The sequence below is a fragment of the Lutra lutra genome, chromosome 9, assembly GCF_902655055.1.
Source record: "Lutra lutra chromosome 9, mLutLut1.2, whole genome shotgun sequence".
Lineage (NCBI taxonomy): Eukaryota > Metazoa > Chordata > Mammalia > Carnivora > Mustelidae > Lutra > Lutra lutra.
The window spans coordinates 6916879-6943043 of NC_062286.1; the positions used below are offsets into that span (position 1 = coordinate 6916879).

Genomic DNA, 26165 nt, shown 5'->3' on the forward strand with positions numbered 1-26165 from the left:
AGTATTTACTTTTTTTCAAGATAATTTACAGTATTTTATAGTTAATGAGTTAATTAGGGCATCATGTATAAGACTTTCTCATTAAATAGAAGATATGCCGAAATCATTAGTGGGTTCATATTTGCCTTGCTTTATATGTATTCTAAACAATAACATTTGCGTTTACTCAGTGCATACAGTGATTTTTACAAGCACAGATTTGGAACCAGACTCCTGGGTTTGAATCCCAGCTGTGCCACTTACATGTGACCTTGAGTAAATTATTTAATTTCTCTCTGCCTCTGTTTCATCCTTGGTGAAATGGGGCTGATAATAACATCTACCTCACAGAGTTGTAACTACTTCCAGTAATTATTGCTGCACAAAAAGCACTCAGGACAGTGCCTAGCACATAATAAGAAATCAGTGCTAGCTATTACTTTGTTTTCTTCTTCATCATCATCATCAGTACTAGGCTCTTTGATTAAATAAAATAACCTCCAGTAAAGGATGATAGTGCCTTTGAATTTGGCCACATCAACCAACAAACAAGGCTTTTCTCAGAGGTGATTAATTCTGCATGCAGATAGTCCATGATTCAGTGAATTTTACTGTTAAGTTAAAAACCTCACCTTGCTCTATATGCCTTCGTCGGGTGACCTCATCTTCTTCCAAGGCTTTAATTACCATCTATATGATGATGACAACGCCCAGATTTATATCTACAGCCCAGACTTGTCTAGTGAGGGTCAGACCCACATATTCATACCCATATATTCATAGTCAGTGCCTGTTGGACACTACTTAGGTGTCTTCATGGTATCTCAAAATCAGAATGATGAAAAGAAGTTCATCTTTCATCTTTCTCCTCAGTCCATCTCATTCTCCAGTGTTCTTTTTTTTCCCTTGTAAATATCCCACACTCCATTTCTTCCTATCCGGGAACTTAAGGTTCACCCTTGACTCTTTCCTCTCAGAGCTACAGTCGGTCGTTACATCCTGGCAATTATCCTTCCCAGACAACCCTTGAAACCATTTTTTCTCCCCATTCCCTCCATATCTTCACCTGGATGACTTAGCAACCTCCCAAGTGGGCCCTGTGTCCCACCGTCTTGTGCCTCACCTGTCCCTCTTCCTTTCCGTAGCCCAGGGGTCTTAAGGAAACAACAATCAAATCATGGCGCTTGAACTGGGTAGAGGGGCAGTCCGGCTACTCAGGGCAGTCTCTAAGGGAGTAGCGGGGCTCCTGGACGCCTAGCAAGATGGACAAAACTATATCCACCCAGAATTCTGCTTAGGGAGAGTATTAGCTTGGTTGGAAGGTTAGAGGTAATAAGATCCTACACATTTGTCTCTCTCCCTCTCTCTTACTGTTCCCCTCCTCCTTCTTTCCTCCCCTCCCTTTAAGGAGAATTCTGAAGTGCCTTCAGGGAGATTGGATCTAATTAGCTGGAGGGCTTTTATTTTGCTCTGTGGGACATACACATTTGGGAACTGAGCCTAAGTGCTTGGAGCAACAGGAAAGGGACCGTTCCCACCGCTCCTCTTTTTTTTTTTTTTTTTTTTAAGATTTTATTTATTTGACAGAGAGAGAGAGAGAGACATCACAAGTAGGCAGAGAGGCAGGCAGAGAGAGAGGTGGGAGGAAGCAGGCTTCCCGCAGAGCAGAGAGCCCGACGTGGGCTCGATCCCAGGACCCTGGGATCACGACCTGAGCCGAAGGCAGAGGCTTTAACCCACTGAGCCACTCAGGCGCCCCCCCCCCACCGCTCCCCTTTCTCTGTGTTTCTCAGAGAAGGAGCTCTGAGTCACAGCTTCTCAAAGTGTGGCTCCCCGACCACCAGCAGCAGCATCCCCTAGGCATTACAAGTATGTAAATTCTAACCAGATTCTAACCCATTCTAATCCAAATCAGAAACTCTGGGGGAAGGGCCTGGTAACTCTGTTTTAATAAGCCATCCAGGGGATTCTTACAGATGCTGACATTTGAGAACTACCGCCAAACGGAGAAAAAGTATTTAAAAAACAGTGATGGGAAGGAAATACATCATTAGTCTAACCCCAATGCCCCTATACCTTATACTCATCCTGTATGTCATTCCCCAGTTTAAATCCTTTAGCAGCATACATAGTCCTTAGTAAAAATTCACAATTCTTAAAGTAGCCTTTAACTGACCCTGTCTACGGTGCCTGGGTGGCTCAGTTGCTTGAGCATCCAGCTCTTGATTTTGGCTCATGTCATGATCTGAGTCATGGGATCGAGTCCTATGTCAGGCCTGTGCTCAGTGGGGAGTCTGCTTGGGATTCTCTCTCTCCCTCTGCCCTTCCTCCTGCTCGATCATTGTTTATCTCTCTCTCCCTCAAATATATTTTTTAAAGATTTTATTTATTTGAGAGAGAGAGAGAGCACAATCAGTGGAGAGGCAGAGGAAGAGGGAGAAGCAGACTCCCTGCTGAGCAGAGAACCCCATGCAGAGCTAAAGGTAGACGTTTCACCGACTGAGCCACCCGAGCAGGCGTCCCCTCAGATAAATAAATCTTTAAAAAAATAAAAATAAAAAATAAAAAAATTAAAAAAAAAAGAACCTTGCCTACCTAGTGAATAACAACAATAAATAAAAATAGTCAAAGCATACTCATTCTACAAATATTTACTGAGTATGCAGTAACTTACTAGATGCAGGCATTGTTCTAGAGTCTAGACCCTTGAATCACAGTGGTGTACCATAGAGAACAGGTTCCTGCTCTCGTGAAGTTCAAGACTAAAGGAGGAGATAGACAAGCGTATAAATAAATAATGATGAAACAGTGGAGTGCTATGCAGAAGACTGAAATCAGATGGTGGCTGCTGCTTTAGACTGGTCATGAGGGAAGGGCTCACTGAGAAGCACCGTGAGTGGAAGTAGCAGGTGGATATCCGCGGTGCCAGCCCCAATTAGAGGGAGGTTGCTAGTGGCAAGCCCTCAAGCAAGAGCAAGGTCTGTGGGATCAGGGAGCAGAGGAAGCTCAGTGCGACAGGGGTAAGAATTTGAAGGGGCAGTCCGAGGGGCAGTGGGAGGGTGAGGACAGAGGGATAATAAGCAAGGACCAGGGACAGGTCTTTGTGAGCCAGGCTAGGTGTTTGGATTTTTTTTTAATTGAGGTATAATTCATATACAGTAAAATTCACACTTTTGAATGTGCAATTCAGTGGTTTTCAGGACATTTACAAGGTTGCGCAACCATCACCTCTATTTCCAGAGCATGAGCATCACTTTAGAAGGAAACCCCTTCAGTACTCATTAGGAATTTGGCTTTTGAGTGTGATAATAAGCCCCTGGAAGATTTTAGCAGGGGAGACCTTCTCTGACCATTCAGGCAGCTAGGAGGAAAATGGATTCTAGGGAGGCAGGGCTGAAAGCAGAGAGACCCAGGTGGTCTTTTGCTGTACTTCCGGCAAGAGATAGCGGTTTGGAGTAGGATGGTAGCAGTTGAAATGGAACAAGGTGAGGGGGCTCTGGATATGTCTTGCAGATGGACACGACCTAATTCCAGTGCAGAGCTTCTTCAGTTATCTGTGATAAAGAATCAGTTTGTTAAATTTCCAATCTACCGCAGATTGAAACCTTTGAAAAGTACAACAAATCATAAATAGAGACTGTTTTCAGGTGACAGGGCCAGGAAGGGCGTATGGGACGCTTTTAGTCTCTGGCAGTTCCTCTGTCAGCTTCCTGGATTGATTGAGAGGCTTATCTGATAATACTGAAGAAAATGAAATTGATTATTTGGAGCTTTGATTCAATAGCTGTTTTTTGAAAAAGTATATTTTTCTAAAAGGAAATTTTTAAGAAACTGATCGAACTTGAAAAGAAATTATGAGCAGCACTATTATAAATGGTGAAAATTGTTAAAACCCCAGATGGCCAAGACTTCTCTGTGTAGCTGTTTCTGCTTCCCCTTGTCAGGTTTGTCATTCTTCCCCCTGCTCCCACAGCACTGTGCGTGTGCCTCTGTGGGGCACTGCGGCACTGTCTTTACTGAGGCATCCACTGAGGCTATCTGCCTGTCCCCCTAGGGCCGTGGTGGGGGCTTTTCATGTTTTATTGAGTCTCAGCTAACCCTCACATAGGGCTGGCATATGTTTATTATCACATGGGGGCAATGACTGTGTAAATTACGAATATATTAACGTCATGGAACACTACATAGTTATAAAATGATAAGCACGTAATACATCCTGTATATGAAATAATATTAAACCAAGAATATAGTTCTAAAATAATATGAATACTGATTACTACGCACACATACTTTTAAGTAAATTAAAGAAATGTATGAAAACCTAGATGAGGATGGTTTTCCCTGTAGCGCTGTTCTAAAGAAGCCTGCTTTATCGTTAAACTTCATAAAACACCATTTTTACATAATATTTAATTCTCAACTTTCAGTAGACAAAAAAATTAAATTACATTTTTAATTTGAAGTAAAGTTGAATCAATATTGTTCATTCACACACAAAAAGCTAGAAGCTAGATGTCAGTTTAGCTGTAACAACAACAAAGATTTCAGCGTAAAACATTTGCATACTAACTTATTCCTGTCTTTATCTTATTTTTTTTAACTATTGTCATATTTTTAAAATGTACTAGATGGGGTACCTGGGTGGCTCAGTTGGTTGTGTCTGCCTTCGGTTCAGGTCATGATCCCAGGGTCCTGGGATTGAGCGCCATATCGGGCTCTCTGCTCAGTGAGGAGCCTGCTTCTCCCTCTCCCTCTGCTCCTTCCCCCACTTGTGCACTCTCTCTCTCTCTGCCAAATAAATCAATACATAAAATCTTAAAAAAAATCTAATAGATACGTATATATGGCCTAGGTGGCAGTACCCCCATTCCTCATTCTGTGTTCTTCCCTACTTTGTTTTTCTCCTTACCGTCTTTACCTACTTAACATACTGTAGATTTCATTCATTTGTTTTGTTTGTCATCTCTTTTCATGAGAACATAAAACTCCTTGGGAGCAAGAATGTTTTCCTATTTTGTTCATTGCTGTATGCCCACAGCCTCAAATAGTGCTGGGTTTTAGTACTCGATAAATTTTTGTTGACTTAATGCATGAATTGTAAATAAATATGTATGTGTATTTATTTTTATATATGTGCTATTTTCCCCAAACTCAATCATTTACTCAACATATTTGATCAGCTGCTGTGTACTGGACTTTGGGATGGAGTAGTAAACAAACGGGCAAGGTCCCTTTCCTGGATTACCTCTCGGGGCAGGCATCTGTTGTGCAGTGTCATAGGGACCAAGGACAGGCGGGTAGACAAGGTCGGTTTTCTAACAAGGAAAATGGATCTAGGAAGGTCTCCTTGAGAGAGTGATTTAGAAGAAGAGTGGGTGCTCATCATGCGAAGGGTGCTAGGGATAGAAGGAGGCCGTGTCTGCAAGCCTGGTGGTGAATTGACAAGTAAGATATATACTTCATTACTTCACAGAAATATTTCGTCTAGTTAGTCAGAAACTTCAAGATATCATTAGACAGTTGGCTACATGTTATCTCCACACATGGGTGCAGAGACTAACTAATCTTTTCAGATTTATCCTCCCTAAAAACATGTGGGAGACACAGCGGGCTCAACTGGTTCTCACCTCATCTGTGAAACGCATCTCAGCTCGGTTGTCCTGCTTTGCTGAATCAGTACGTATCTCTTACTGGCACTTTCTTTTTGAAAATACAGATTTGTTGAAGAGGGCCACATTCCTTATATAAATGCTTTTCAGCATTTCCCAGAAGAGATGAAATTATATGGGCGCGACAAAGGAATTTTTGCTATAGAGGCAAGTTATTTTCTTTTTTACTTTGTAGTCACTAATGAGACACAAAAATAGTATGGTGATTGTATTCCTTTCCTGACTTACTCTTTGGTGTTGGGAGTTTTAAAAAATGGCACCTAGTTTTTGTTCTGCCCATATGTAGAACATTAGTCGTAATTTAATGAGGAGCAGGATTGTTATTTTTTAATTTCCACATGTGGTCTCTCCTAATCCTTTAGGTTGTCCTGAACATACAGCTATGCTGTGAGGTGTGTGTACTGTCAATAGCTGTTTGGTTGACACTGATCTTCAGAAGTTTTCTATAGAGACTTTTAGGTAGTTTCACATTTTTAAAAAACATTTTTTGTTAGTTGCATACTATATTGCTTTTAAGAAAAGAGAAGAAAATTATTCTCTTGTTTCAAAAGGTGCTATTTTAAGTCCTTTGCTTCTTGGTCTTTTTCTAGATCTGTTTTCAGATGTCTCCAATGGAAGGACTTCTGCCCTTTAATTACGAGTCTTTATCACTATGTGTAGTGCTCAAAGATTATCTTCTCTTTGTTCTTCATCAGAAGGTTTTCAGTATACTAAATATTAACATTAAATATTACCCTGTTTGCCCACTTAAGGAATTATTTTTATAGGCCCTCCTAACCTTCACAGCTTTACATTGTTTGTGGTTTAATTCAAGAGACGTTTGTGATTCTTACCAAACCCCTGCTTAAGTGTGGTTCACTGTCATCCCAGTTGTACGTCTGAGTAGACACCTCGGGAAGACAGAATAAATGCCAAAGCCATATGGTTAGTGATCCCAGACTTGGAACCATAGTACCTGCAGCCTTTTACTCATTATATCGTCTTTGGCTCTGTGTGCCTGCCACTCCGCCTCCTTTTTACACTTGTTCCTCTAAACGCTTAAGTAGGTGCTATGAAAATATAATTAGATGAAGTGCTATTTTTGAAGCATTTGAGCCAGAAGTGATGGATGATTGGAAATGCAGATAAACAAGCGCACAACATTCTGGAACATTGTACGTCTGCATTGAATTTAGAGTACTGGCCACTACGAGTGATTCGTAGGTAACGTTAGATTTTTAAACCAGAAACGGCTTTACTTTCTGAACGTCTTGTGCAGGAGCAGTTCCTGGGGATTGAGAGAGAGGAAGCAAGTTTGGGGCTGGGTCCCCAGGGCTGCTTCCGCATTGTCACCATTTATTCCACAGCCAGGAGAGATAACGGGACAGCTCCACGTGCGCATGTGGTGGCGCCCGTCCACGGCAGCCCAGGGAGGCAGGTATGGCTGCCGGAGAAATAGTAACAGCGGTGATGCTTATTCTGTACTAGGCCCTCTTTTACATATTTTATAAACTCTTTTATATACACACCCTATGAAGTGTGTATTATTAATATTCTTTAAGATTTTATTTATTTGAGAGAGAGAGACAGATAGTGACAGCGATAGCAAGAGAGCACAAGCCGGGGGGAGAGGTACGGGAGATGGAGAAGCAGACTTCCTGCTGAGCAGAGAGCTTGACGTGGGGCTGGATCCCAAGACCCTGAGATTATGACCTGAGCCAAAGGCAAACGCCTAACCAACTGAGCCACCCAGGTGCCCCCATATTATTATTATTATTATTATTATTATTATGCTTGTTCTACAGATGAGGAAACTGAGACACAGAGAGATTAGGTAACTTGCCTGGTCCCCTCACTCTGAGCATAGTCCAGCATGGCCAAGGCAGCCTTGGTTTGGAGGGAGACAAAAAAAAGTGGGACCATACCGAGCGTTGAGGGTAGGGTGAGGGGTGGGGCAGGGAGAGCAGGGCCAGGAAGTGGAAGTAGGTTATTGAGGTAATAAAGAAGCTTCAGATTGGGGGGTGGGGATGGGGCTGCACCTGGGTGGCCTGGTCGGCTAAGCTTCTGACTCTCAGTCTTAGCTCTTGATCTCAGGGTTGTGAGTTCGAGCCACTCACTGGGCTCTGGACTGGTTACCAAAACCAAGAGGTGGGCCTGTGGAAGAGACGGCAACCAGAACCGGAAGGCCGGGGATAGAGGATCCAGCTGGAGGATGGCCCAGGCTGGAAGTGACAGTGTGGGTGCACGTGTCCTGGTGTGAAGCACAGGCTAGGTAGCTGGAATGGCCTTCCTGAATGAGGGTCTTCATGACATTTTCTTAGCTTGGGCAGAATTGTGATCATTTCTTTTTAATTTTTATTTTTAAAAATTTTAGGGGCACCTGGATGGCTTGGTCGTTAAGTGTCTGCCTTCAGCTTAGGTCACGGTCCCAGGGTCCTGGGATCAAGCCCCGAGTCGGGCTCCCTGCTCGGCGAGGAGCCTGCTTCTCTCTCTCCCGCTCCCCCTGCTTGTGTTCCCTCTCACTGTGTCTCTTTCTGTCAAATAAATAAAATCTTCAAAAAAAAATTTTCAAACCCCACTGCAGTTGATATACGACGTTTTGTCAGTCGCAGGCGCACAGCAGAATGGTTTATCTCGTCTCTGTGTTTCGCTGCACTCAGCACAAGCGTAGCTTCCATCTGTCACCATACAACACTACTATAGTGTCACCAACTGTAGTTAGTGTGTTGCGCTTCTCACTCTGGTGACTTCCTCATTCCGTAACTGGACGGTTGCGATAATTTATTTGAAGGACTAGGGACACAGAGGACACACTGTGTTTCCAGTCAGCACTCCAGTCCCCAGCTAATTTTTCGGAGATGTGGCAGGATAGCTGAACAACAGTCACCTCCGGCAGGTGCTTACCAGGCACAAGGTGCCCCTGCCACCTCCGGAGCCCTGCCTGCCTCTAAGAAAAGAAAAGCACAGGTTTTAGAGGTTGATTAGTTTTTCATCTTTTTAAATAGCATGCCGTGTTCAGTGAGACACGTCTGGATTTCCTGGGCATGCCTTGGGCAGTACTGATGCTACCCTAAGACTGTCACATAGAAGGTGGTTTTTGGTTTTTTTTTTTGTTGTTGTTGTTTTTTTTTTGGTAATTGATTTGAAAATCTGTATAATTCACTAATTAATAATTTCAGTTTTAGCTGCTAAAAAATTGTTCATGGGCTAGATATTTAGTTCAGTAGTTCTTGGTGTGTGTCTTTACACTTCAATGTTTCTGGAGGGACCAGTGGAACTCAGTTACCATTTTTGCATTAATCTCTCCAGTGGAGTCTTGGCTAACAAAAAATTCTCTCCTTCTTCTCTTTCCCTCACTTATTCTCCCCTACCCTACTTTCCCTCGCTTCCCGTCCCACCCTTCCTTCTCTTCTCCCTTAGCCTCCAGTCCAGTCTGTATCTTACTTTCTAATGACTAGGCTTTAGCCTGATTTCTCAGAACCATTCACCACTCAAGTTACATTGATCATTTTTGCTAGGTTTAGGTAATTCTTACTTTTTGCTGGTGCCTAAAATTACTTACTTGTTTTTAACTCTCTAGCCAAATGATAAGCTTCTCAGGAATAAACACCCAGAAACTTTTATATGGAATCATGAAATATTAAAGCTGGAGGGAAATTTAAACATCACTTAGTCCACGTTTCTTCATTTTCCAGTAAGGAAACAGGTCTAAGGAAGAACGTGATTTGGGACTAGGTAAACCTCTACTTACTTCAATAGTTTTTGTGAGGATTATTTGAGGTAATATCTTCAAAATGTTGGTATATCATAGACATTGAAATGGACATTCCTTCCAGGTCCCAGGATGCAAAAGCTTTTCCTCTAAGGAAAAAATTAAGAGTTATCCTCAAGCTGCTCAGAGGAAAAAAATGTATCATTTTTGGAAATTAAAATTTTCATTTTAAAGCTCTGTTATAAACAAAACAAAAAAACCTTTGAATGTGCCCATTGCTGCAAGTTTGCTGCAAGGAGGTGCCAGGAAGTTCATGGATATGACTCTCGCTTTTCATTACAGTGTTTTATAATTTTAGTTACCGTAAATTCAGCTTCTTGCAAAGGATCTTGCTTCCTCTGCTAACTTTATATTCTTGGGAGTCGTAGCTAACCAGTAATTTCCTTTTAAATTAAGAAATTTGGTTTCACTTTATACTCAAATAGACACTCAAATCTCACTCTATAAAAATAATTATTTTAAAAAATATATACCTTGTCCTTTCAGATAGTAATAGATCCCATGATTGCCAAATGTTGAAATGACTGCAGGAGTGACATATAATGCACAGAACCACGGGGCTGCCTTGGGGCTCACCGGTGTGGCTTACGTTTCCCAGAAGCATAGCTGAAGCCTTTAGCTGAGGTTGGCTTTGCCCTGCTGTGGGCGGCGTGGGAGGGAGTGGCTGCCTTTACGGCCATGTTTGTTTCTGGTGCTGTTTCAGTCTTGCAGCCTGAAATACTATCCTCTCACTATGGTACCGAATCTAGACTCTTCTCTGCCTCTCCTAAATTTTTGTAATTTGAGACTTAAATTTTATAAATTAAGAAACAAGATTAGTTTTTTTTTTTTAAGAATTTATTTATTTGACAGAGAGAGATCACAAGTAGGCAGAGAGGCAGGCAGAGAGAGAGAAGGAAGCAGGCCCCCTGCCGAGCAGAGAGCCCGATACGGGACTCGATCCCAGAACCCTGAGATCATGACCCGAGCCGAAGGCAGAGGCTTAAACCACTGAGCCACCCAGGTGCCCCAAGATTAATTATTTTATATTTACTTGTGTGTTTCATTTTTGCTCTGAAATCATTCAGATATTAATTTTTACTCATCCTATCGGTTACCAAGACAGGCGGATTGTAGACTCCAACTCCTAGGATTATAGCTTCTTCTCTCACGTTCTGTCAGTTTTTGCTTCAGGTATTTTGGAGCTTAGGTGCACAATAATTAGGATATTTTGTCTTCTTGATGAACTGACTCTTCTCACTATGTAATGTCCTTTTCTTCCCCCCCCCAGAATATTTGTTTTCATATCTACCTTGTCCAATGTTAATTTAAAAAGAATGTTTGCCTAACATACTTTGGAACTATTTTATTTTTAACCTATCTGTGTCTTTATATTTAAAATGGCTTCCTGTAGTCAGTTTGTAGTTATCTTGATTTTTTTTAATTTATGCAGTCTGATATTCTCTGCCTTAGAATTATATGTCTGACCATCGACATTGAATGTGATTATAGATATGATTGGGTTTAAATCTATTGTCCTGCTCTTATTTGTTCCATCTAGTATTTATTCTTTCTTCTTTTCCCACCTTCTTCTGAATCGACTTTTTTTAATGATTCTATTTTATCTCCATTGTTGATATATTAACTACACCTGTGGAGTTTTGTGTGCGTGAGATTGCTCTAGAGTTCAGAACATTCGTCTTTAACTTACCACAGTCTGCCTCAAGTACTAGTATACCAGTACATGTATAAAGTAGGACCTTTTTTTTTTTTTTAATTTTATTTATTTATTTGACAGACAGAGATCACAAGTAGGCAGAGGCAGGCAGAGAGAGAGGAGGAAGCAGGCTCCTGGCCAAGCAGAGAGCCCGATGCGGGGCTTGATCCCAGGACCCTGGGATCATGACCTGAGCCGAAGGCAGAGGCTTTAACCCACTGAGCCACTCAGGTGCCCCTAAAGTAGGACCTTTTCAACAATATATTTTAATTTCCCTGCTCCCATCTTCTAGTGTCAGACATTTTATTTTTTTTTATTTTTTTTTTTTTTTTACAATTTATACATTTCATATTTGAGAGAGAAAGAGAGAGAACTTGAGGGGGGAGAGGCAGAGGGAAATGAAGAGAGAGAATCCCAAGCAGACTCCCCACTGAGTGTGGCACAGACTCCAGGCTCAGTCTCATAACCCTGAGACCATGACCTGAACCAAAATCAAGAGTGGGACGCTTAACTGACTGAGCCACCCAGGTGCCTCTCAGACATTTTACTTTTATCTGTTATAATTTTCACAATGCATTAAATTATTTTTGCTTAAAAAAATCTTTTATCTTTTTAAGAAATTAAAATGGGCAAAATGATTTTGTATTTACCTACGTCTTTGCTATTTCTGGCATTCTTCTTGCCTGAAAAAGTCCTTTAACATTTTCTTACAATGTAGATCTGTTGCAGTGAATTCTTTTTTGGCGTTTCTTGGTCTAAAAAAGTCTTTATTTGCCCTCATTTTTTTAAAAGATTTTTTATTTATTTGAGAGAGCGAGAGTGTGAGCATGAGCTGGGGAGAGGGGCAGAGGGAGTGGGTAAAGCAGACCCCCACTGAATAGGGGGCTGCATGTGGGGCTTGATTGCAGGACCTCAGGATCACGACCTGACTTAAGCTACTTAACTTGTCGAGCCACCCAGGCTCCCCTTGCCCTCATTTTTGAAAAGACATTTTCCACTAGTACAGAATTCTGGGTCTGTACTTAATTTCTTTCAGTACTTTAAAGATGTTTCATTTTCTGCAGGCCTGCCTGGTTTCTTTCTTTCTACCCCACCCCCCGCCCCGGCCCCTGAGCTTTATTGAAATATAATGGGCAAAATGGTAAGATATTTTAAGTGTACATCATGGTGGTTTGCGCTGTGTGTGGCTCATGAAGGGATTCCCCCATCGAGTTGACTAACACATCCATCACCTCACACAGTTGTCTTTTTGTGTGTGTATGAAGTCATTTAAATTCTACCTCCCCAGCAAATTTCAATTGTATAATATGGTGTTATCTTCTGTAATCACCATGTTTTACATTGGATCCTCAGACCTTAGTCCTCTTTTTTTTTTTTTTTTAAAGATTTTTATTTTTATTTATTTGACAGAGAGAAATCACAAGTAAGCAGAGAGGCAGGCAGAGAGAGAGGAGGAAGCAGGCTCCCTGCTGAGCAGAAAGCCCGATGTGGGGCTCGAACCCAGGACCTGGGATCATGACCTGAGCCGAAGGCAGCGGCTTAACCCACTGAGCCACCCAGGCGCCCCGACCTTAGTCCTCTTATGGCTGAAAGTTTGTAACCTTTTACTGACCTCTCCCTGTTCCCCCAACCCCCAGTCCCCCGGCAACCTCTTTTCTACTCATGGTTTCTATGAGTTCAGTGGTGTTTTTGTTTTTTAAGATTTGATGTATAATTGATACCATGAAGTGTTTATCTTTCTCTAGATTATCCAACTTAGCTTAATGTTTTCAAGGTCCATCCGTGTTGTCACAAATGGCAGGATTTCCTTCTTTCTTGCAGCTGAATAATGTTGCATTTAGTGTGTGTGTGTGTGATGCATTCTCTATCCAATCATCTGTGTTTGGACGCTTAGGTTATTTCTTTATCTTGGCTGTTATGAATAATGCTGCAATGGACATGGAAGTACAGGTATCTTTTTGAGAACATGTTTTCATTTCCTTCGGATGTATATCCATAAATGGGATTAATGGATCATATGGTAATTATATTTTTAATTTTTTTAGGAACCTCCATACTGTTTTTAATAATGGCTACACCAAATTACATTCCCACTAACAGTGCACAAGGGTTCTCTCTTCCTCCACAATCTAACCAACACTTGTTATCTTGTTTTTTTGATGGTAACCATTCTAACGGGTGTGAGGTGACATCTCATTGTAGTTTTAATTTGTATTTCCCTGATGACCTATGATACTGAGCTCATGTACATGAGTTCATGTACTGAGTTCATGTACATGGTGTTCATTGGTATGTCTTCTTTGGAAAAATGTCTACTCAGTTCCTCTGCTCCTTTTAAAATTAGATTATTTATGCTAAATTAGATTATTTATGCTAGATTATTTAGGCTTGTGAGTTCTTTATATTTTTTGGATAAATCAGATACAGGATTTGCAAATATGTTTTCCCATTCCATAGGTTGCCTTTTCATTTTGTTGGTGGTCATCTTTGCTATGCAGAAGCTTCTTAGTTTGATCTAGTCCTACTTGTTTATCTTTGCTCTTGTTGTCTTCACTTTTGGTGTCAAATCCAAAAACGCAGTGCCAAGATTGATGTCAAAGAACATACCCCCTATGTTTTCTTCTAGGAGTTTTGTGGTTTCAGGTCTTAAATTTAAGTCCTTATTCCATTTTGAGTTGATTTTTGTGCATGGTGTTAAATAGTGGTCCAATTTCACACTTTTGCCTGTGGCTGTCCAGTTTTCCCATCACCATTTGTTGAAGACACTATCCTTTCCCCATGTATATTCTTGGCTCCTTTGTTGTAAATTAATTCACCATATATGCATGGATTTATTTCTGGGCTCTCTATTCTGTTCCCTTGATCTATAGGCCAATACCATACTGTTTTGATTACTCTAGCTTTGTTATGTAGCTTGAAATCAGAAAGTGTGATGCCCTCAGCTTTGTTCTTTCTCAAGATTGTTTTTGAGAGAGCACCTGGGTGGCTCAGTGGGATAAGCCTCTGCCTTCGGCTCAGGTCATGATCTCAGGGTCCTGGGATTGAGCCCCGCATTGGGCTCTCTGCTCAACAGGGCGCCTGCTTCCTCGCTCTCTCTGCCAGCCTCTCTGCCTGCTTGTGATCTCTGTCTGTCAAATAAATAAATAAAATCTTAAGAAAAAAAAGATTGTTTTTGCCTATTTGGGGTCTTGTGTGATTCCACACAAATTTTAGGGATTCTATTTCTGTGAAGAATGCTATTGCAGTTTTGATAGGAATTGCATTGAATCTGTAGATTGCTTTTGATAATATGGACCTTTTAACAATAGTAATCCTTCTGATCCACACGCACAGAATACCTTTCCATTTAGTTGTGCCTTCAGTTTGTTTCATCAGTGTCTTATAGTTTTCAGTGTACAGATCTTTTACCTTCTTGGTTAAATTTATCCCTAAGTATTTTGTTCTTTCTTTTTGTTTTTTTTTTAAGATTTTATTTATTTATTAGAGAGGAAGAGAGAGAGAGAGGGAGCACCAGTGGGGAGGAAAGGGTGACAGGCTCCCTGTGGAGCAAGACCCTGGGATCACAGTCTGAGCTGAAGGCAGACACTTCACCAACTGAGCCACCCAGGTGCCCCTTATTCTTCTTGATGCCTTTGTAAAGGGGCTGTTTTCCTAATATCTCTTTCTGGTAGTTTTCTGTTAGTGTATAGAAACACAACTGATTTTCATATATTGATTTTGTATCCTGCAATTTACTGAATTTCTTTACTGGTTCTATAGTTTTTTGGTAGTCTTTAGGGTTTTCTATATGTAATATCATGCCATCTGCAAATAGAGACAGTTTTACTTCTTTCTTTTTGATTTGATGCATTTTATTTGTTTTTGCTGCCTAATTGTTCTAGCTAGGACTTCTAGTACTATCTGGAATAAAAGTGGCGAGAGTAGGCTTCCTTGTCTTGTTCCTGATCTTAGAGGAAAAGTTTTTAGCTTTTCATCATTGAGTATGCTGTTAGCTGTGGGCTTGTCCGATATAGACCTGCCTGATTTCTGATTCTTATCTCTTCTATTCTGTCAGTCTTATCTCTTCTATTCTCCATGTAATGTGTCTTTTTTCCTCCAGCTGCTTTTAAAAGTTTTCTTTTTATCACTGTTTTTCATCAGTTGGATTGCGATGTGCCTTGGCATGGTTTTCTTTATGTTTCTTCTGCTTGGGGTTCATTGACCTCAGATCTCTGACTGTATATAGTTTTCATCAGATTTGGTAATTTTTCATTCATTATTTCTTTAAATATTTTTTTCTGTCCTCCCCTTGAATTTTTGGGGGGATACCAGTTATATGTTAAACGATTTGATAATGCTCACAGCTCACTAAGGATTTGGGGTTTTTTGGATTTGTTTGTTTTTTAAAGATTTTATTTGACAGAGGGATCGCAAGTAGGCAGAGAGGCAGGCAGAGAGAGGGAAGCAGGCTCCCTGCTGAGCCGAGAGCCCAATGCAGGGCTCAATCTCAGGACCCTGAGACCATGACCTGAGCCAAAGGCAGAGACTTAACCCACTGAGCCACCTAGGTGCCCCTTTTGTTTGTTTTTTATATCTTCTTTCTCAGTGTGTTTTGTTTTGGACAGTTTCTATAGTCATGTCTTCAGTTTCACTGATTTTTACTTTTTGAGTGTCTAATCTGCTATTAAATCCAGTAAGTGTGTTTCTTATTTCAGATCCTATGCTTTTCATTTCTAGAAGTTTCATTTTAGTTTTATTTTCTCCATTTCCCTCATTATGTTTGTTTCCTTGTACATCCTTGAGCATATTGACCATATTTATAACAGATGTTTTAAGGGTCTTGTCCACTCTATTCTGTTCTCTCTGTTACTGCTGGGTATGTTTCTGTTGATCACTTTATCTCTTGATTATGTGTTGGATTTTCCTGCGTCTCTTCATACCTGGTAATTTTTTATTGGATGCAGATGTTGTGAATTTTATGTTGTTGAATACTGGATTTTTGTTCTGGTATAATTAGGTAATATCGAGAAACATTTTGATCCTGTAGAAGCTTGTGTTTAAGCTTTTTCATTGCTGGTCCAGGGCCTTTATTCTGGAACTAACTTATCCTTGCTGCTATGGCATGTTCCCTCAGAAGGCTCCATCCAGTGCCCCCAGCGTTACGCAATCTTTCCACTGCAGCTGGTGCCTTGTCTGAGCTCTGGGAATTGTTTAGATTCATTAGGAAAGAATCCAGTGATATTTTTTTCCTTGGCCTTAGGTTTTTCCTCATACAGCATGAATCAGTGCTCAGCCAAAGACCTGAGAGGACCTCTTTGCAGATCTCCAGAGTTCTCTCTGTGTATGGTTTTATCCTTGCGGTACTCTGCCTGCAAAGTGTAGCCACCTCAGCTTTTAGGAGCTCCAATCTCTGTCTCCTCAACTCAGCAAAACCACAGGGCTCCACTTCAGTCCCTGGCTCTCTGCACTGCACCTTGGAAACTGCCTCCAGGCAGTAAACTGGGCCATTTATTTCTCTTCTTTCAGGAATTCTAGTCCTATACTTCCTGTTGTCCATTGCCTGAAACTGTTATTTCATGGATTTTTCCACTTCTGTGTTTATGTGGGAAGTCAGTTTCCATCATATTTAATCCTTGATGGGCAGAAATGGAAGCATGCCAAATACTAATTTTTAGACATTTAGAAGTAGACTCAGTATTCAGATTTTTTTTAGGGATGTGTTACCTTAAAAAATTCTTTGTTTTTTTTTTTTTAAAGATTTTATTTATTTATTTGACAGAGAGAAATCACAAGCAGGCAGAGAGGCAGGCAGAGAGAGAGGAGGAAGCAGGCTCCCCGCTGAGCAGAAAGCCCGATGCGGGGCTCGAACCCAGGACCTGGGATCATGACCTGAGCCGAAGGCAGCGGCCTAACCCACTGAGCCACCCAGGCGCCCCAAAAAATTCTTTCTTGAATGCCTAAAGTATCTCACTGCTCATTCATTCTTGGATTTAAAAAAAAAAAACTACAATCTCTATTAATGAATGTTATCACTAATCTGATCTTTAAAATTTTCCCCTGGCTGGACCGTATTATTGGAAGGTCATGGTTATAGACTTTTGTTTACACAAAATACTTGCCCTAGTGATAATATCTTTTGTTGACTATTTTAAGTTAATCTTGAGTGAGGGGACAGGTGTAAGGGGAGTGATTTCTTCTAGAGATTTTGGTAGAAAGTATAAACATAAAAATAATATGAGATTATGTGTTGGTAACAATAACCATTGCACTTTTTGCCTTTTCTGCTTATATCTTGAAGAGTATCTTTTTGAAATAAACTTTTCATTTTGGAATAATTTTACATTTACAGAGAAGTGAAGTTACAAAAATAAAAATAGTACAAAGGACACCCGTATATCCTTAACCCAGATCAACTGCTGTTAACATTTTATCCCATTTGTTTTATCATTTGTGCTGTTCTCACTGTCAGTCTATTGGTCTATCTGCGCAATTCTATTTCTGAATCACTGAGTGTAAGTTACATCAATCATTTCCCATTACCCCTAAATATTTTAGTGTGTATTTTCTAAGAATAGAGATATTCTCTTATATGACTACAATTTAGTTAACTTTTCATTTTTCTAAGAACTGAACTATACGATATGCCACAGTTTAGTTAACTTGTTCTTTATTGATGGAGTTTTGTACTTGGTGATGAAAGGCTAAAGAAGGCAGCTAGGTAATGAAAAAAAAAAAGCAAACAGAACTAGAAACCATCTAAATGTCTGTCAGCAGGAAAACAGATAAAATGGGACAGTCAGATATATTAGATATATTAGCTGATATATTAAACAGCTATATATATATATATATCCAATAAATATCTGATATATATCTGATAAATATATCAGATATATTAGCTGATATATTAAACAGCTACAGCCACCGGCAACATGAATGAATCTAAAAGACATTCTATTGCGTGTAAAAGGCAAAATTCACAACACTGCACACAGTGTGATGCATTTGTATTCGGTTCTAAAGGAAGGTAAACTATTTATTTAGGTATGTTTATGCATATGATAGTGTTAAAAAGTAAGTTTGTGATGAGCAAAATTCAGGATACTTGTTCTACCTCTGGAGGGAGGAGGGGCAGGGGAGGGTAGGGAAGGGTACCAGTAGATGCTGTGCTGTTGCCCACATTCTGGTTCTCAGTCAGGTAGTAGATTCATGGGTGTTCGCTTTATTATCACATGTCAAGATTACAAGTATGTTACATGTATTGTTTGCATTTTTCAAGATTTTAAAGGCAATTAGTGGATGTTGTCCAATTGAAATTTCTAAAATGGAAGTAGAAGGCAGTATGTGGTGTGAGGGTTTGTCTATGTCCTGCATCTGCAGCTACTCTTTGAACCGTACTTAATGCTTCTATTTTTTTATCCTTAAGACCTAATATAATTCTGTAAACATGGTAAGGATTCAGTCTGTGTTTATTGATTAAATGATTTGAAAGAGCTAAAAAACAGTAAGTTTAAATAATTCATTTTCAGGAGATTCCAAATTGATCTATTGGGGGGTTTTTTCCACCTAAGTGTAGGAAACTTTCAGATGTATTTATTACATAAAATATGAGGAGGCCATTAAGTAGTGCCATTTGATGGAAAAAATAAAAAAAATTCTACTAATACTTTAGCAATAAGTGTATAAGGGATGTAACTTCTATACCTAAGCAAGGACATTGGAAATATGAGTTGTGGGGTGTATCACTATCACTCATGAAAACCAGTGCATGACATAAATCATCTCCTTGGTTAATTTGTACTGTTCACCAATATACTAAAACCAATAATGAATTACCCTGGTCAGAAAATACATGTGTGAGGCTACATTGAGGATACTTCTTTTGGGAATCTCATACTTCATATTTGCTGTGTGAAACTGGTGATTTCACGTGGATTGTCTGTGACTTAGTTTGATCCTTGGCCAGTACCCCCAGAACCAGGCATGCTCAGCCCAGGTCTCCCTTCACCTCTACTTCCCAGGAGAAGAGAGATGGGACCTAGGTTTTACATTAGCCAAAAGAAAACTGGGTAATGACAAAGGTCAGTCTGTGGCAAAAATAGTTACACAACCCTCCCAGCATCAAATAGAAACTACTTGAGGATCATCTGCTTTTCTGGATAATAGCTTTTAATCTTCGTTAGTACAGGTATGTGAAATTTGAACATTAGGTGTGCTACAATCAAGAGAGTATTTGGAGAACAGACAAATCTTAAGAAGGGGGACTCCAGTAGGTTTTTCCCAGCTCTCATCCTGGGCTCAAAACAAATTGTGATTCCCCATTTGGTTGGCAAGTCCTCATTTGTTATCAGTTCATAAATTAGTGTTTGTTCATAAGGTTTGTCTTTGTACAAGTTGACAGCATATTTCTAAAATAGTCTCATCCCCAGGACCAAGACCATATTTCACATAAGGTGTTCACCACAGACTTCCAGACTAGACTTTGAACATAGAAGTATTTTACGTTGCTACGTGGTAGATTACAGCCATTAGGATAATTCCAGCAGACTAAAAATGCAAAGTGAACTGTTTTGTGAATCATGATAATGTGGAAATCATTTATCCTTCCTCCATAGGCAGTATATTATATGCTTTGTCATTACTTCTGACATCACTTTTATTTCTTGTTAATTTTCCGTTGTCATGAGAAGTCTTGCTCTAAGTCTGGACCAACAGGTGCATGTAGCATTAGCTTTTTCTCAGCTGAATCTTTGCTTCAAAACAATCATAAGAATAAGTAAGGGTGAGGCACTGTACTTTTTTTTTTAATAGCTAAGCAGGAAGTTCACTTCTGACAGGGTATTGTAATCAGGTTTATCACCAGAGCCTGCTGTTGTGTAACAGAAACTCTAGCTTGTCCTTACCTGTCTCAAGGCATTGCTTCATGAAGGAAAATAAACTCGCTGGAATATTTGTGAAATTCAATAAAATGCTTTCCCAAGACGTTCGTTTTTAATACATGCTACAAGAATTTATTATAGCTTTGTGGTCTTTTAAAAAACATACTAACTTTGTGATTTCTTACGATTGTAATTAAATCAATCTGTCTCACTCCAGAAGCCCTATGTATCATATTTGCTCTACCTTTTACACATCTTTGGCCATGTCTAGTGATAGTTCACATTCCGTCTCTCCTGTCCCCTCCTTTTTTCAAGAAAAGGGGGGAAGGTTTGGGATGTCTTCAAATGACTGTTTATTTAATTGACAGGCAGCTTTTCTTCATTGTACGCTTTGCCTTTGCTCACAAAAGTGCATTCACTGTTCCACAGTATGTTGAAACTTTTCAATGGAAATGCCTTTTTGTTAACAAAGGAAGCATTTTCTTCCCTCCTTCCATGTCTTCGCTTTCTCCAGTAAGTCTTGGCTTCTTCAGCAGCTGTACCTCCAGCAGAAATGACAAAAGGTGCAATTGTTCTAGGAGATGGCGGTGCAGATAATGCTGGTGGAGTGTTTTGTGTGTGGGCTGCTGGGGACGGTCTTTCTGCTGTGTTTGGTTTTGTTTTGTTTTTGTTATTCTAGAAAGTTGAGCACACCTTAAAAACAAGCCACCACTCCCAAAAAGCGCTTTAAAGACCCTTAAACCTTTATCCTGGGTGACCTCCTTTTTTCTACGTAAATTGTTCTGTTAGTGTTTAAGTGGGTCCCTCTGTTCCAATGACAACAAATCTGACAGAACGCACTTAAACCCGAATGGAACACGGAATACAGGGTATTGCTGTGATTTGTTTTCTTTTTCCAAGCGAACCATGAACACTCAAGTCTTCGTGCCTTTACCCTCCCTGCAGAGCAGAGCTCAGAAGAGGAGGTTGAGCTTGAGTGCGAGTTAAGTTTTTCGTGTTTCCCACCATCTCCCTTTTCCGAGTTAACGATTCCATCTCCCGGTGGACAGGCTCTTCGTCTTACTTACTGACTTAATTTAAAGATAACTCCTCCTCCTTTTTTCTCCCTCTGCCTCTGCTGCTTTATTTATGACTTTTGTTTCTGGAGTATGGTGCTGATTCAAAGCATCGTCTACTTCTAGCAAGAAATCTTGCCATCCGTCTGGTGGAATAAGCTAAAAATGTCGTTTCTTTCAGGGACCATCTTTATGGTCGCAGATCGCAGCTCAAACCAAAGCTGGGCCTGGACATGCTTGTGTCCCTGTCATAGATACTGCTCAGTCTGCTGGGGACTTACATGTATCCTTTCAGTATTGATTTTCTTTCTGTTTGGATGTGTTAAACCCACAGAGCAGTTTCTACATAGAGAATATGTCACATACGTGCTATTCTGCTGTGCTCGGTGACAGTGTTTCTAAATCCTCTCTAGAGGAAGGCATTTCGTCATCCCTCACTAGCCTCAGCAAGAAGGGATAAGGAGGAGACTGGAAATTCGTTTGGAGCTGCATCTCCAGTCTGTTGAATGTGGATCAGCAGCATTCTGATCTTCTCTCCGGAGGAGTAAAAAGAAAAGATGTAATGCTGGTGTGGCCCAGCCCACTGGGTGGCACTTTGCCAAGATGATTCACCCTGCCTCGGAGCGGTCTTACACCCTTTGTGAAACTAGGTCCCTGTCCTTGAAGGAGGAAAAAGACTGCCCCAGAGCTGTCAGTTCCTCCTCAAGCACCTCTGAGTGAAGGTCTTTGAGTCTTCCGACCGCACTCAGCTTTGTTCGCTGTCTCAGTCTGTAGGCCTTCTGCAGCTCAGGCTTCGTTAGAGTAGTGATGTGGCAGGTGTAAATCTCCCCGAGGGAAACTGAGGTGAGTGTAGTGAGAACAGGTGTTCTCAGTTTCCCTCACTCCCACTCCTCCTTCTAGAGTCACCGCTGCCAGACAGCATGAACAGAAACCGACCGATGTTTTCTTTTGTTCCTCTCCTCCCACAGTATCCTGACCATCGCTGGGAGTTGTGGGCGCGCTTCTCTTTTCAAGCTTGTGGACTGAAGCCATCTGAGGCTCTCTGCTGGGCTGCAGGGAAAATGAGGATGGGAAGCCACTGCGTTTTATTGTATTATCTGTGGGGTGCCTGCATCAGAATATCCTGGAGAGCTTGTTGGAAGCACAGGTTCTTCAGCTGGATGTCAGAGATTGATTCATTAAGTCTGGAGTGGGATCTCGGGATGTGAATTTTTAACAACTGTCTTGCAGTGATTTTGATAAAGGTGGTGCTTTGGGCAGTACAGACTAGTCTTCCCTCTCTGCCGCTTGCCCTCTTTTGTTGTTCTTCCATCTTGTTGCACGAAAGATTCCAGGTAGAATGAGACTAGTTAGATAACCAGAGGGCCAGTATCGAACAGCATGTCATTATACTTTACTACACCTGCAGAGTTTCAAACAGGATTCTGGTAGTCCTCTTACTCCACTCGAATACACCAGACATTCGGCTCCCCGAATGGAAATGCTGTACAGTACCCGCGGCTTCGGTGAGACCGTTCCTCGGGTGTGTTCTATACACGAATGCGGTTTCTAGGTCAAAATAAGGCTATACTAACATAGCCATTAAATGTTTACCATAATTATTATATGATGGTTACCTGTGCTTTAGAATCCTGTTGGAATTAGAGCCTGATTCCCCTCTGGGCTGAGGACAACAGAACAGGAACAAAAAATGTTTCACTGTGGTCTTACCCTGTAAAAGAGTGCTGTGTAACTGTGCTCCCAGTCTCCTGCCTGAGGCTGGGGCTCTGCTGCCCTACAGACTAGCCTGTCTTAGTTGGAGTGGAAGCAGATAGCTATATGGGGAGGTTAGTCCATAGCCAAGCCCTGTAGGGACAATTGGGCCACCATTTCAGTTGGGGTTGGGGGCAGAGGGTAGCATTCTGGGCCTTTTGTTGATGTCCTTTGGGACAGAAATGGAATACAGTGGTCACATTCCGTTCTGACTCTTCCCTCATTTGAGGCGTCGAGAAGACAGTCCCTTTCGGTATTGTACTAGAACCATTAAGTAATCATATATGTATAAAGAGACCTGGAGCAAGTGATTCTGCAGATACTGTGTTTTCTTTTTTGCTCAGTATATTTTGTCTTCTGTGAAAGGCAAACCCATACTTGAGTGTTACATGTCTAATAATTACAATTCCATAGAATCCATCTCCCTGACATAGGGTTCTTTTGTTATAGTATTTTATAGTTGACAAAGGCAGATATTAGCAAGTAGTTACAGATTTTGAATGTTTGTAGTAGATTTTATATATGTTGATTTTTTTATAATGTTCATCTTTTTTTATTATTTCTAATTATGACCTCTCTAACATGTTGTGGGTTTTTCCCCTCTATACAGATGTTATTTAGGTTCCTCTTTTATACTTTTAAGAATTGTGGCTCAGTCGGTTAAGTGTCTGCCTTCACCTCAGGTCGTGATCTCAGGGTCCTGGGATCGAGTCCTGCATGGGGATCCCTGCTCAGCGGAGAGCCAGCTGCTCTCTCTCCCTCTGCCTGTCTCTCTGCCTGCTTGTGCTCTTTCTGTCGAATAAATAAATAAAATCTTAAAAAAAAAAAAAAAAAGTCATGGGACGCCTGGGTGGCTCAGTGGGTTAAAGCCTCTGCCTTCGGGGGCGCCTGGGTTTAACCCCCACTGGGGTTAAAGCCTCTGCCTTTGGCTCGGGTCATGGTCCCAGGGTCCTGGGATCTAGCCCCATGTCGGGCTTTCTGCTCAGCGGGAGCCTGCTTCCCTTCCTCTCTCTCTGCCTGCCTCTGCCTGCTTGTGATCTCTGTCTGTCAAATAAATAAATAAAATCTTTAAAAAAAAAAAAAAAAAGCCTCTGCCTTCGGCTCAGGTCATGATCCCAGGGTCCTGGGATCGAGCCCCACATCGGGCTCTCTCCTTGGTGGGGAGCCTGCTTCCTCCTCTCTCTCTACCTGCCTCTCTGCCTACTTGTGATCTCTGTCTGTCAAATGAATAAAAATCTTTAAAAAAAAAAAAAAAGTCATGGGACGCCTGGGTGGCTCAGTTGGTTGGATGGCTGCCTTCGGCTCAGGTCATGATCCCGGAGTTCCCGGATCGAGTCCCGCATAGGGCTCCCAGCTCCTCGGGGAGTCTGCTTCTTCCTCTGACCTTCTCCTCGCTCATGCTCTCTCTCATTGTCTCTTTCTCAAATAAATAAATAAAATCTTTAAAAAAAAAAAGTCATTTAAAGAATGGTGGCAAAATATGCATAACATAAAACTGAACCACTTAAACCATTTTTAAGTGAGCGGTTTGGCGAAATTAAGTCCATTCACATGGTTGTGCAACCACCACCACCGTCCATCTCCAGACCCTTTTCATCTTCACAAACTGAAACTGTCCCGATGAAACCCCAGCTCCCCACTGCACCCTGCCACCCGGCCCGAGGTCCGCCATTCTCCTTTCTGTCTCTGTGACCCTGACTCCATATTAGTGAAAAAACACCATATTTGTCTTTTTATGTCAGACTTATTTCACACAGGATAATGTCTTTAAGCTTTCTCCATGTTGTAGCGTGTCTCAGAAATGAAAATTTCTTTTTAAGGCTCAATACTATCCCATTGTTTGTATATACTACATTTTGTTGATCTCTTCATCCGTGGACATTTGAGTTGTTTCCACCTTTGGCTGTAGTGAAGAATGCTGCTGTGGACATTAGTGTGCAGATACCTGTTGGAGGCCCCTTCTTTCAGTTCTGGGCATCCACACAGAAGCGCAGTTGCTCTGTCATGTGGTAATTCTATGTGTAATTTTGAGACCAGTGTAATACGTTTTTGAATACTTATTTTAGAGTGATTAAAAGAAATATAGAAAAAAATGTATAAAAAAGGAAGTAAAAATCACCCACAATCCAATTACTCATGGATGCCATTAACATTTAACATTGGTATTTTTGATTGTCTCATTTAATGTACGTAAACATATTTGCCAAATTAGACTTGAATGCTATATACACATTTCTTTCTTGCTTTTTTTAAATTCAGAATTGTACTATGAAATGTTGTCCTAAGTCGTAGAGCAGCCCATGAAAAAGCTCTTTTCATGAAAGTTGTCCTAAGTCATAGAAACTACGAAAGTTGTCCTAAGTCATAGAGCAGCCTATGAAAATGCTTTCTAGTAGCTGCTTAGTGTTTGTGTGCATGTGATGTGCATCTAACATAGATGGCCAATAATAAGGAAGTGATGGGTTCATAGAGGGGAATATTTTCCAGTTACTCAAAATTATCCTTTCAAAGGCTATCTCCTGACATTAGAAAATACTCACAAAATACAATGTTAGGTGAAAAGATAGGAGACAAAACCATGTACATCTAATTCAGTTTGTACAGTGGTTCTCAGACAGATGGGAGCTTAGCCTAAGAACGAGGTAGACTGTTAGATTTTAGTAGAGGAGTGACATACCAGACTTACATTTTGAAATATCACTCTTGGTGGTAGCATTAAAGTGGCAGAAGCTAGTGCTTTAAAGCGGAGAGCATTTTGGGGATACTTTTGGCTGGGAGTCCAGTCTGGGATGGTGGAGGCTTAGAGTAGGAGGGTAGTTGTAGATGTGCTGAGAAACAGCAGCATTCCAGACCCAGCTTTGAGGCAAGCAGTCCGGGTGCTTGTGGTGCGCGAGGAAACAGAGCTGCCAAGGATGATTCCTAAGTGTTTGGTTTTAGTGACGGGGTAAGGACCCTTGATGGAGGGATAAAATTCAGGGGTATGGGAGATGAAAAACTCAATCTGGAACATGTACGTTTGGCACAGTGGGAAGGTGTTCCAGTGGTAGTGTTGAGGCTGTCGAATTGATATCCTAGTGTTATAAATGTGGATATGCCCCAAAGGGCTGAGAGAAAAGTCCTCTGACATGCTAACAGTGGCCTTCTCTAAGTTATGAGCAATTTTTATTGTCTTTATTATAGTATTTTACATTTCATAAATTTTCTGTAATCACGTAGTTTTATAATCAGATTACATTCATCATGGAATTATAGCAGTATAAAAATTGCATACAACTTATATGCATAACAATTATAGCAGATTGGTAAAAAATAGGATGATCTTGAAAACTCTGTAGCCACCTTTTTTTTCTTTTTTTTCAAGATTTTATTTATTTGTTTGAAAGGGAGAGAGATCACAAGTAGGCA

The 26165-nt window shown here is 40.9% G+C and overlaps 1 protein-coding gene across 4 annotated transcripts in view; it reads left to right on the forward strand.

Annotated features, from left to right (window-relative positions):
- Positions 1 to 26165, forward strand: part of TAF1B (TATA-box binding protein associated factor, RNA polymerase I subunit B) — a 77547-nt gene that overhangs the window by 23696 nt on the left and 27686 nt on the right. For all 4 annotated transcript variants that reach the window (XM_047744570.1, XM_047744571.1, XM_047744569.1 and 1 more), the window contains exon 8: positions 5696 to 5795. In XM_047744570.1, the coding sequence (XP_047600526.1) occupies positions 5696 to 5795 (100 nt within the window). The remainder of the gene's footprint in view (positions 1 to 5695; positions 5796 to 26165) is intronic.